The sequence below is a fragment of the Scatophagus argus genome, chromosome 7, assembly GCF_020382885.2.
Source record: "Scatophagus argus isolate fScaArg1 chromosome 7, fScaArg1.pri, whole genome shotgun sequence".
In the NCBI taxonomy this organism is placed as follows: Eukaryota; Metazoa; Chordata; class Actinopteri; family Scatophagidae; genus Scatophagus; species Scatophagus argus.
Window position 1 is genome coordinate 16,511,924 of NC_058499.1, and position 13,619 is coordinate 16,525,542.

The 13,619-nt window shown below is 40.9% G+C and overlaps 1 protein-coding gene across 1 annotated transcript in view; it reads left to right on the top strand.

Moving 5' to 3' along the window:
• Window positions 1-1,554: 1,554 nt before the first annotated feature.
• ldlrad3 (low density lipoprotein receptor class A domain containing 3) overlaps window positions 1,555-13,619 on the top strand; it is a 69,516-nt gene continuing 57,451 nt past the window's right edge. Inside the window, exon 1 of the mRNA XM_046393716.1 lies at window positions 1,555-2,114. Coding sequence (XP_046249672.1) covers window positions 2,060-2,114 — 55 coding nt within the window. The 5' untranslated portion in view covers window positions 1,555-2,059. The remainder of the gene's footprint in view (window positions 2,115-13,619) is intronic.

Genomic DNA, 13,619 nt, shown 5'->3' on the forward strand with positions numbered 1-13,619 from the left:
AAACCATCTGTTAAAAGATTGCTCCATTGCTCCAAATATTTTTATCTTTTCTCATCTGTCGCCTCCTTAACTTTTTTTTTTTTTTTACAGTTTTAAAATATTTACATTCCTCAGCAACTCAGCAAGTGAGCAATAACAGGCCACATTCTGGTGACCCGTCTGTGGGTAGAGTTTGACAAACAGATGGCAAGCCTTATTATGGCTTATCATATGGCTAAAATACAAAAATGATATATTTAATTAAAATGTAATGATGATAATATGAAATTACTGGTACGAAACAGAAACAAAAATAGGCTTTTAGTGGTCCTCCAACAGGCTAAATAATTTTCTCTAAAAGATCAAACGGCCCAGCAACTTAAATAGTTTAAAAATGTGGGTGTCTGGTGCAGGCGGTGCTCTTTTAAGCCACTAAATTCAGTCTCAGCTCACAGCATTGCCAGCAGACCCTACCCAGGGCTGTCCTTACATTGTCTAAGTGGATTTAGTGGTTCATCCATTTACATATCCGAATAGCACACACAGCCCCAAGTGTAAAACTCCAGATTGAAGCTGATGACTGAAGATTTACAAGAATTTCCTGGGAGGCTAAACTGAGGGAACCCAAATCTCTGCGCCTGGCTCTGACTTGTCTTTTGTACTTCTGTTTGTATTGATGTATTTACTCATGCCTACTGCCTCACTGCTACACCTCTGAACACCTCCATCTTTGCTGGCCTCCATCTCTGTTCTTGTTATGTCAGATGACATTGTGTACGCTCAAGGCTGCCAACAATCATGACAGCGTGAGAGACACATCACTTTAATCAACATGACTAATGTGACATATCAGCTGAAGGCATTTGTCTGTAACATGTAGGGCATTATATACTGCCCCTTAATAAGATATGAATGAAGAATCATCTAGGCCAATGGTTCTCAAGCTATTTTAAGTCAAAGACCCCTAAACTGACACAAATTAGACCATGTATCCCTATTTGATAAGACTGTGTCCAAGGGCCCTCCTCATCTGATGTGAATTTGTTTTCCAGATGTTTTGTTACAGAAAGTGTCTGAAACCCATGACCGAAAGGTCATAAATTCTGTAATTGTGTTACTTATGAATGGATTTAGAGTGAAAAGAAATTATGCACAGTTTTACTGGGTACCCCCAAGTACCCCTGGGAATTCCTAGACCCCACTTTGAAGACCACTGAGATGGACTGCTGTACAGTGTAGGTTTGCATAATATTTACTGTGCCAACTTTTTAGTGATATATTTTTTTTTTGTAGGCATGCTTTATAACTAGTTGGTTTCATAATATATCCTCCTCGTAATCTCATATTATGCATTTTGTTACTGCTGTCGTCCTTTGTCTATTCAGATCTATATCTCACTTCTTACATCAGAGTGTTTTAGCTTTTAAAACAATAATCCCCTGCAAAAGTTTCACTTGGTAGCTCTGGTAAAATGAATGTGGAAATGCTCCTTTATCAAGCCTCTGTCATATCTCTCCCATGTGCAAAAAAGCCAGTAGCTTTGAGCCTAGACTGAAGTTGTGTCTGAGCTAACTGTCCCCTCATTTCATTGCTCTTTGTGCCTGTTTGTGCTGAGTAGCACGGCTTATCTACATGTAGTCAGGTGAGATGACAGCTGTTAGCTAACTTTGCTGTGACCCGAGTAACGGTGCCATCCAGCAGCTCCTGGATCAGTTAGCGAGGACCGTTAGCGGTCCCTCGCCCGTAGTTTGGGAACCACTGTCCCGGACAGCCCGACCTCTGCTCTCCGGCTCTCTGCCTCCGACTCCGCCTCTCTCAGCACCAACACACGAGCGACCGCCACCCCGAAGCCCCTTCCAGCTCCAGCCTGTACTCCCTAACCCGGATTCCCAAGGCGAACCCAGCCCTCTGACGATAGAAGTACTCCTCGTTTTGTCTGAAGAAAAAAAGTGAGGGTTTAAAGTTACAATTAGACAAAAGTGCGGTATCTGTAGCGGAGAAGTTTTTCTTCTTTGCCCCCAGTTTTTGGCCCCGCGGCGGGGCAGGACAGTAAGAGCAGCCCGGGGGAAACGGAGCCCGTATGATGTGGATCTGGTACCTTCTGCTTGGTTCTGGGTCAGGCTCAAGGACTGTAGGTAAGTTGTTAAAAGCACACGGAAACTAATGTTATTGTCACGGCGCCGACACGCTTCAGTGTACTGGTGGGTTAGAGGAGGTGAGGGGAGGGGAAGGGGGGGCATGTAAAATCTTTTGAAGTGTTCGTTGTGTGGTTACGACTAAGCTGCTCGGAGATTTTTTTCCCCCCCTTTCGACAAATTTAAACTTACTGGAGCAGCAGCCTGTTTGGAAAAGAACCTATCCGACTTTTCTTTTCCATCGACTGGTGTTTGTGGCCCGTAAATTCGAAGTTGTATCAGGCAGGGTAGCAGTTTCTCGAGTTTTTCGTCCATGTCGGATGCATTGCACTGTGCGCTTGTCCCCTTCATTTCTGAGCGAGAATATTTTTGATACAGACACACTCCATGCCATATCCATCTGCCGTGTGTTTTACTGAGAGGGTTTTATAGTCTCCTCCAAGTTAAGTTATGACCGAGAGGTTGTTGACAGGACGGTGTTGACAAGTCAATCTGTTCTGCAGCCCCGCCATGGCAGCTGGGGCCCGGTGGAGGACACTTGTACAGTTGTAGGCTACAGGACAGCCGGCTGGCACCTCACTTTACTGTGTATGCAGCTGTAGTTTAGAGCTGGTATACCAATCAGTGACATACAGTATGTCCACCTGCTATCACAGTGTCCTGAAAAACTAACCATGTCAGTGATGTCCCGGAGTGAGTAACAACATTAATGTCTGCGGTAAACATAGCTTCGAAGTATGTTGATAATCCAGAGGACTATTTATGTAAGTAACGCAGAGAGGGGTTCATTTTTCAATCTTAAAATAACTACCTTTCAGTTAGTTTATCAATTGGATAACACGTCTTGAAGCTAACGTGTTAAAGATGCTTTTATTTTCTTTTATAGGACCTTTTAATTCAATGTGCATTTAGAGATACCAGTTTCATGTCTTCATGACGAGCTAAGCCTTTCATACAGTAAATTGAATTTAACTGAATGCATCCTAATGTGCTTTACTGTTATAGCAGGTGCATCCAATGGGTGTTGCTAAAAAAAAATAAAAGAAAAAAAAGTCATAAGATGCTTGTGGTACTGTAGGTCTTGTTCATGGCAAATATTTTGATAGTAGGAAAAGCATGGGTTTAAACAATACAGTTAATGATAACTGAATCTGGTTTAGCATGCTTTGGTTTCAGGATCCCAGTATTGTTTGTGCTGTCTCTCTGTTGCTTGTTAATGGCTTACTGGGACACTTGAATAGACAGAGCCAGTGTTAATATTCATAACACCTGCATTTTCCCTGCTGTGATCAGTCAATATACACTATATGGACAAAAGTACTGAGGCACACCTCTTTATTATTGAATCTAGGTGTGGTATCGGGCTGTTTTTCAGGTCTTGGTCTTGGTTCCTTACTTCCAGTGAAGGCAAATGTTAATGCTTCAGCATACCAAGACATTTTGGACAATGCTATGCTTCCGACCTTGTGGCAACAGTCTGGGGAAGCCCCTTTTCTATTCCAGAGAGACATGGTTGGATGAGTTTGGCGTGAAAGAAGTTGACTGGCCCACACAGAGCTCTGATCTCAACCCCATCCAACACCTTTGGGACGATCTGGAGTAGAAATTGCAAGTCAGGTCTTTTTTTGTCTTTCTCTTTTTTGTTGCTAGAGTTTTAGGATATCCTTGACTTCTGAAACACAAGACGTCTGAAATTTATGTCATTGTTTAAATTTAACACTTGTTGCTGAACACAGAAAATGCACCTAGTTAGTGTGTATTTGTATGTGCATATAAATATGTCTTTGTCAGTGACAGAGCGAAGAGTGAAATGTAAATAAGACATTAGTTGTGGAACAGAGAGCTGCCAAACCCCACCCTTGTTTTCTCTATTGGAGCAAAGGAGAATGTACACATGATTGATGTCAGAAATTTTCTCCCAGAATATTACTGTAGTTTGTTTTCTTCAGCACTGCTCATGTGTTGTCAGCTTTCAATAAACAAATGGTGTTTGAGCCTCATATTAGTCCACAGCCTGACCAGGGTAATAATAATGTCAGCTAGACTGTGCGTGTGTGTGTGTGTGTGTCCTGACAGGACACTGACGTTGGTTAATTTTTGTGCTTATAAACAAACTAATAACATTAAGTTTAAATTGGGTGTTTTGTCACAAAACCTTGTATTTAATTTGACATTTAGCCCAGACATTAATAAAGGTCTGATACAATTCAAAATCCATTCTTGCTTTTGCTGGGCAATACCTATTAAAATGATAATCACAATAATGGCATTTGAAGATATCTCAGCAGAAAATTACATTGGAAGAATTTCCCACCCCGAGTCTGTACAAAATAATAAGGCAAATAAAATATGTATGGATGGAGGAGAACCTTCATGGTAAATGAGCTTCAGGGTTTTTCTAAATGTGCACCAAAAAAATCGACATATTTTGTCAGCTGCGCAAAATTGCAGCTATGAATGCTACAGATCTCCAAACATGCAGATGATAATGTGAGTGGAGTTAAATTCACCATGCAATAACTACTTCTCTGAATGGTCAACAGATGCCACAAAGTGTCATACAGAATCACCACTCAGTAACATTGTGTTGCTTGCTGTCAACATTCAAAAAGAGATTTATTTATTTTAATACACTGCCAGAACAGAAGGCCTGCAACAGGACTCAACGTCAGTAATTTTTGCTGAATGTGGTTATGCTGATATCCTCGTTTGTTTACATAAAAATGTCACCAACATTGACAATAATATCGTTTATTGCAATTATTTGTGAAACAGTATATCGTCCAATAAAAGAAGGTATCCTGGCAGGCCTACAGAACAGTGTCCACAATGACTGCAGTTCACAATTTGGATTATAAAACCTCTTAATTGAATATAAAGTAGAGATGCAGTGATTGACCGGCCAGGGACCAGGAATCAGCCAGCTTTCGGTGTTCTCGGCCTGGACAAGAAAATTGTGGTGCAACTTTGATATAAAGTGAGTCGTGCTAATCATTTGTGGCTATAATATCATATACTGAGATGAAGTTATTCTGTAGCTCCTGTTCTACACACTCAAGGAGCCATAAGGTATACAGTGTCGTGTCCAGTGACCCAAGTCAATTTCAAGACTAAGAAAACTGTATTGAGTTTTGGGAATTTGCCACAAATATCTGCATAATTGACAAAGCCACAGTAAATTACCAATTTTTAATTTCAGTAAATCTCCCACCTAGTTATATCTTTGTGCTTTCTCACTGAATGCTAACAGACTTTACAGTGGACTGGCCAAGCAACCTTGCAGCGTTGCACTCACCCTGAAAGCTAGATGAGATACATCAGTGCTATAATGTAATACGACATATAGCCACACACTCCACACAGACAATGGAATGTTGCACCATTACAAACAAGTCAAGTTTATGGTGCTGTCTGCTATAGCAGTCTGAAAATATATTGAAGCTGTTCAGCTGGTCTGCTCGGCCGTGCACCGGGGGAGTATTGATACAAATAAATTGAGGTACATTGTTGGAAAGATGAATTAGCTTTGCATCAGTTATTTCCCCCTACACCCAACGATGATTATTGCTTGTTAAGGATCAGTGCTGTGATATCCATGCCAACTCTATAAATGTTTGATTACGTTGTTCTAGCACCCAAGGCTGTCTGAATCAAATCAAGTAATGAAGTTGTGTGATGATCAGACACTAAGGTCATTTTTTGAAACCGTTTTTTGAACTAAAACTAATATATTTTATATCCTTGCTCCCCACAGTCCCCAATTTCTAAGCACTGATGTCAGATACTGCACAAACATTCACAATCCACGTTTTCGTTCATCTATTTGTGCTTGCGTGAATACACAGAGTGACAATGGGACCTTTTTCACTTATTAAACACAGGAATTTGTTTGAGCATGTTTTCATGTGTGAAGGCCTTAAAATTACTTATACATTTATATGCACATCCTCTTAGGACTCCCATTCATCCTGATTAAGTAAGCTCTTAGATCTCTGAAACCCCATGTCTTGCTTCAGTGAAGAATTTTGTAAGGAATCTTGATGCTTTGAACGTTGCTGTTATGCTCACAGAGCGGAAAAGTTGAGAGGTTAACTCACCAAACACAACTGTACAGAACAAGTTACTTTGTTTTTCAGTAAAGAGACCAATCTATGGTCCCTATTTGTTCTAAATGGCTCAGTATTTTTACTGTTACCAGGTCACACACAGTCCTGGTGGTCCAATAGTTTTATCCATAACCAAAGGAAGACTATTCAGGTCATTTCTCCCACTGAACAGGCAGACAGAATCTCATTGTCTGCTGCTTATTGTGCTTTGTATTTCTGCACTGTGGCTTCCTTGAGACAGGCCAGTTGGCCCAACAAACTGTTATGTGTCCATGTCTATCTCTCCGTGTCTTTGGAACTGGCAAGAGAAAGAGAGAGAAAGAAAAAGAGAAAGAGGGAGGCTAACATGGTTGATATGTTTTCAGCCATAGCCACGGAGAGAGGTCTAGGGATTAAAAGGAGGGCCAGTGCGGCTTTAGTTTGCAGAGTTGTTAAATAAAGCCACATGACTGGAGTCACGTTTCAGACTTCGGTAACAGTGCAGCTTAAACTACTGTAAGCACTCATTGTGTGGATTCTGTGTCATCATTTTCGTCATTTAACTATACATTATGCATGTTTCATGCTTTTGGCTAGTAAACCTCATGTTTGTGTTGTGGTATCTTTGACCATCAGGTGTAAATAAAGTTGTATCTGTATTTGTGAGAGACGAAGGCAGTGTGTCCATTCTCTTGAGCATCTCTGATCCATAAGTCATGATGCTAAATGTTCATGAGCCCGGGGATATGTGGATGGAAGGAAACAAACAGAAACCGAAGGGAGTAAAATGTACTGGAAAAAGTTAGAAGACAGCTCATTACATATCGATTTTGAATTGATCTGAACTAATTTGTCATGCAGTGATGCAGAAGCTTTGTTAATCCCTGGTGGCTGCCTTATATTGATCCACCTTGTCCTTGAACTTCAAGATCACACCTCAGTTTAATCTGCTTTTTTAAAGAAGGGCGTTATTTTGAGAATTTTAGCCATTCAGTTTTGTCTGCTTATGAATATATGGCACTCTTGCCTTTCACCACATGTAGTGTTTACAAAGTACTTTTACCCTGTACATTGACTATCTATAGTTATTCCCAGTGGAGATAAAAATGACGACAGTTTGTTCTCTGCATCGATTTTAACTGTTTACAATGTCAGACCCAAAGGGTAACTTGAGATGTGTTGCACTGAATGTCCAGTTTTAAGACTGCTACAGTCTGCAAAACCTGCAGATCACATATACACACATTTTCACAATTAACTATCAAGGAAGGAAGCTGTCTGTCTGTCACTATGTCCACGAAATGTCTTGTGAACTGTTTATCCAGTCTGCTTCCCACTTTGCAGGTGTACTGCTGGAGACCCATGGATGTGTCAGATTTGTTGCACTATGGATACTTAACACTTTTCCACTTTCACATATTAATAAACTTTTTAAGCAAACAGCCTTTGTACAACAGGGAGGGCAGGGCTTCAGGACTTGACCTACTCACAGAGTGAGATACACACACACACACACACAAGCCAACAAAACAATAGTTCTAGATAAATAGAAGAAGTTGGACAAATAAAAGAGAAAGGTAATTTTTCATGCTGTGTCAGCATGCACCCAGATTACTTTGGAGAAGCAGCAGAAGTAATGTTGTAGGAAGCTAAAAAGTAAATGTGGTGCTGTGGAGCATCAGCAAAACACATTTCAACCACCTAAAAGAAGGCACAACTCAGAACATTTTACAATATGTTGCTTTTCCAGTGTCACCACACTCCATTTTTTGAAAATGTTTCTTCATCATTCTTCCCCATGATGTTAAAAATTATTTCTGTACCGCTGCTGTTATGGTAACATTACACCATATGTCATCTAATGTCAGAGTGCAGGGTCTTTGCAAGTGCAGACACCACCACACATTTGTAGTGGGTCATAAGTGATGATTGATAGGGCCTGCTTTTGTATGACTCTACAAACAAACAAACAAACAAAGCAAAAAACCTGCATAGCATAACTAGAATAATAATCAGAACTAAAAAAAGTTAACAAACAGCTGGTAAAATAAACAAAATTATAATATACAGTGGTTGTTGTGGGTAGAAATTAATTGTGCAGATTTTATTATTTACCATTGGATTTATGCAAACAATTTAGATGTAATGATAAAGGCTTTGAGAGTCTGGAAAGTCTTTTGATTTGTGCACCAAGGTTATAGACTGCATAACTGATCTGCCCACACATAGGCAGATGTATAAGCAGTAGGATGTAACAGCAATAGGGCCGCCACTAATGATTATTTTCATTATCAATCAATAATTATTTTCACAGTTTCATAATTGATAAGTTTTTAGGCCATCAAAAACCTGAAAAATGCCCAGCACAATTTCCCATAGCCCAAAATGGTGTCTTCATATTTCTTCTTTTGTACAAAAAAGCAGTCCTGAATCTGAAGAAAAGCAACGAATGCTTACATTTGTGGAGATGGAACCAGCAAATGATCGACATCTTTGCTCAAAATAGTTGGAAGTTAATTTTCTTTTGATTTGATGTGTTGTCAAATACAGTACAACAGAAACGAAATAAAATTGAAATAACAGCAAACTTTGTACATGTCCCAAGTCAGATCCACAGAAAGACTGTGATGAATGTGATTGTCAATTTCCACAACCATTTTGTTTAATAAGTTTAATTAATGAGTCCTGACAGGTACACAGGATGTTCAGCTACCAGCATACTCTTCTATCACCATGGACAAAAGCTTTTGCTTGTGTAATGTTAGCAGTCAAGCTTTTGAATATACTCAGATTCTGCCTGGAAAATGGTAATGGTAATTTAACACTTGACTGCTTCTTATGTTGTTGTGTTTTTAGTTGAAGAAGTTGGTGATGGAGGTCCTAGTGCAAGACTGCCACCGTGGACTGTGATCACACACACAGTCTTGCTTGCTGATGATGTCAGACCAATGTTGAATATTTAAATTAAAAGCAGATTCTGCAGCTGTTTGGTCTCACCGGGGCCGAGCAGTCAGCCGTAGGCTGGATTGCTGTCAGTCTGTTGTTGAGTCTTGTCCACAGTTTTGTGTTTTGAAATGTTTGACCTTGAAGTTGTTGATCTGTCTTGGAAGTTTTCAGTCCACAGCCTTTGGATGATCCAAACCTTGCATTTGGACACAGCTCCAGAGTGATGGATCGTTTTGTTAGGAGCTTGCACAGCACTTTGGCTCATTTTTGCCCTGGCCAGTCACCTTGGTTTCTCCACTTTTATCTTCATCCATGGCGCCCCCCCTGAGACGAGAGTGACCCGCTGCACGTGTCCCCCTGCGCTGCTCTGCCTGCTGTCAGACAGGGAACGAACCCTGGCAGGCTGACAGCTGGCTCCCCCGCTGTCCCCTGTGATCAGCAGTCGTTTGCTGTACCGTGTCTCGCTGCCACCGCGGCAGCCGTTGTCAGGCTATTTTGGACTGAAATTCCTCTGTCAATCCAAACAAACTCTACCTTAAAGGTCAACAAAATCCCGGAGAGAAACACAGATAATCTCACGGCAGTTGATCCGCTGTTTGTTTGTCGACCCTGGTGGAAAAACATGAGTGTGATTTTATATATTTGGATCTTCTTTCTTCAAAATCGGTATCAGAATTGTCTACTCAAGGAGAATTCAGAGGATTCTCTACTCTTTTTCTATTCTTCTAAGAGAATTTGAAGAATCACTTAAGATCACTCATTTTGTCATTAGATGATGAGGTGAATTCAAGCAAAATAAATGATCTCTCATCCATTTTCAGTCTATATGAACCACACGGGATAAAGTGTAGATTAAGGGAGACAACCAAGTGGTAGTTTAAGAGGAGATGCTGGTCTAAGGAGAAGTGCCTCTAATATTGTACATATACATTTTGATATGTACTTTTCAGTATGTCTATTTTCATTATCTCCCGACGCTTTTCTGTCTGCACTGGGACACATCAGCTGCCAAATACCTGTGGTGATGATTATGCTGCTCTAAGCGTTCGTGTGGGCATACCTTTAGCCTACCTGCATAATTGTTTTGTAATTGCAATGTGGCAGTTTCATCATTCCATCAAGCTGCCCAACTCTATCCACCAGCTTTGTAATTAGATGCAATTTTCCAAACATCTAATCATAAGTGAAGCGGCTATTTTGAGTAGACACAGCTTTTTTGATTGCAGTCACACAGGCATTTGTTTTCATTGTTTCTCTTTTGCATACCAAGTGTGAATACGTGAGCTTTCAATGTCCTGTGTGATAAATGTGCAGGTTGTCACCAAATTGTATGTGAAAGCCGCTGCTATTGTATTTTTCTGCAGCATTAGAAGAATCTTGGAATCTTTAGAATTACAGAGATTTTTCTTCGTCTATTGAACGACATAGTGATTCAGGATTGCTTAATAGGCCGCGGGCAAACTTTAAATCCAAGAGTCACACGCAAGAAATGCTGGCTCATGAAACAAGCCATTTGCTGGAGTGAAACTCACAATTACAGTAAAGCCAGAGTGAAGCCGTAAAGTGTGAAGCTCCGCACTGAATTTTCTCTGCCCATTTAAAAGTAGTGTAGCTGCATTAACATTAATCTGACAGGTTCTTTTGCACATTTTAAGTGTGAAGATTGCATGCTGTATTTGTGCCACAGAGATTTTCCGTGCGTCTTATTTCAGTTACCTTTTTTTTGAGTTCTGAGATCCCAAGCATTTGGCCACGCAAGATGGAGCGAGAAAAGAAGACAGCCAGAAGCTCACTTTCTCTGATATTCCCCACATACGTGAGAGACGTGATGAACTCCTGCCTTCGCACGTTGACATTGAGTTGACGTTGCCAATGGACTTCTATTCAACAATTATTACGTGCTCACTCACGCAGACACTCGTTTGATTTAGCAGCCTCTCAGGTGAAATTCCAATCTAGGGACTTAAAAACCATTATGTACTCCAGGCTACTCCTCCAAGCGAGTGCATAAATGAGCAAATAAGATCAATCTCAATTCAGCTGACTTGAAATAATTGCCTATTTGTCACAATTAATTTCAGAGCTTTGACTCAAGACCCCATGATATTGATATTGAATTTCCCATTATTACATACCCGAAAACCTGCTCATTAAATGGAGCCGAATCCAAAGAATTACTCTGTGTGTTAAATGGATGATAAAAAGGGTCAAGGCAGGCAGGGATAATTTCCCTGTCTGTCTGAGGGAGAACAGGTGAAGTGATGCAGAAGCTGGGAGTTAATGTGCGCAGTTCACCTCTGTCATGTCACAAACATGACTTAACCCCTTGAGCTGCTGGACCCTTGATACAAACTTTGCATGCTCTTCGAATCCCTACCCTCGCTTTTTCAGGCATTTAAATAATTGTACATGTGTGTGTTTATGTATGTATAAGATGCAGTGTGTACATGCACAATTTGTATAAAGGGTAATCCTCTCTTGGACGAGGACCAGGGGAGGCGAGGCGCTCATCTTCACAGAAACTAATCACCTGATCCTTCCTGCTGTTTACAGAGGCAGTCTTGCAAGCCAAAATCAAATGCAAAGCCCATGTTAATTACCTTAATGCTACTTCTCTGTCAACCATAGCTTGGCAGCAGCCCCCAGCACTAGCCCACGAAATGAATTCTTTTCACTTGTTCAATGATTACCAAAGACGAAAGGGGCTCCTGCTCCACGGGACTGAAAAGCAGAAAGCCATATTTACCCTCTGATATTTTGAAATGGACAGAGTAGGAAGAGAGGCATGCGAGAGTAAATGAAAGTGGAGGTGGGTTTGTTGTGGCTTGTGGGTGAGGGTCATTATTGGGCCAGAAGCATTCGTCTTGCTGAGGCCCACCGTGTTAGAGATGGTAATTGAGTCTGTCTCTGGGCAGCCTGCTCTAATGAGAAGCTGCAGCCGTAAGATTTGACTAATTTCTTTTATGCTCAGGATGATATGTCAGCCTTGCTGTCCCATGCTTAATGACTCCAGATACTTACTGAAGGATTGTTGGATTTCTTAAGACTGGGATGGAGTGTTATATTAGTGCACTTCAAAAGTCAGTGCACTCTGGAGACTTGTGTAATGGCATTCAAAGGCTTTTGATGTCCTGACAGTGCCACTGATCAAAAGCAGTATGTGTTATATGTATTTACACATGTATTTTTGATGGAACGTATAATCTTATTGGTTCTTCACTAGTTTTTCTTCCATTAATGTAGAATACTTTGTGAAGATATTAGATGTTTATGAGGGTAAGCACTGCCACTAGGAACTAGGAAAAACATCATCTTCCTCCAAATCCGGACAAACTATTGTTACAGGTGTGAATTTCTTTGTAAAAGTAAATAATGATAATATTGAGCAAAGTTATTTATCTTCTTTCCTTTGGGTGTTATATGAAATACTAAAACAAAATGCACATAAGCAAACATTGAATGCACACATGCAGTGTTTGCTCAGTGTTAATGCTCAGAAGATGAGATGTCCATCAGCTCAACACCAGACGTGGTCTTTCTGATGCAGCTAAATCTGCCAGCAACATTTCCAAAATCCTAAATATGCACTTACTGGAAAAAAATGTGCCCAAATGCCATTCTCTCTCAGTAACCGCAAACTTCTGTCGATTTCTTGACCTGCTTGCATTGTCTACACAGCCACCGACAAAGTTGAAAATGTCTTACACGGTAACCAGTCAAAGTGGTAAACATCGCATTTCACCCTCATGTGATTCTCATCTCCACCATGTCTGCCATGGGTCAGGGGCTCATCTGTCCTTAAGAAACTGCACAGCAGCTGATTATGATGGATTATGAGAGATTCCTCCTTGACTGACCTCTGCAGCCAGTCACACATTCTTCACTGCACAAACACATGCACACACACATACACGTAGACACTCAAAAATTACGGACACAGCGGACAAGTGTAAACACACACACATAAATGCTGATACACAGAAGTGTGCAGATTTGCAATGGGAAGGTGCAGTCACCCAAGGACAGTCGGACATGGACAGACCTACACACTGTAAATCAAGTCTGCACATATACATACATGCATGCATATTCATATGGTACAACAAAAAGACCATGCAGTGCTGTGCTGTGCAGTAACTGACCCTCTCTCAGATTTGCTCAGATCAGTGCCAGCGACAGTCTTGAACCAAACCCAATTAACTGACCACAAACTGACATGAAAGCAAATAAAACCACCGGAAAAAAAGGAGAAAAGAGTGAGAGCTGCTTTCAGCGGTGGTCATTTGTTTTCATTTGGTTCAGTGTCTTCACCAGTGTCGTGCAGAGCACTTTGAGCAGTGTGTCTCTGTCAGACCGGCCTCGTCTGCCTCCACCCACCACCGACCCTTATTCCATTACCACTGATGGTGCTGGTGCAGCTGCGGTGAAGAGAAATGAGCTAGATGGCACTAATCGCTGGTCCAGACTGATGCAC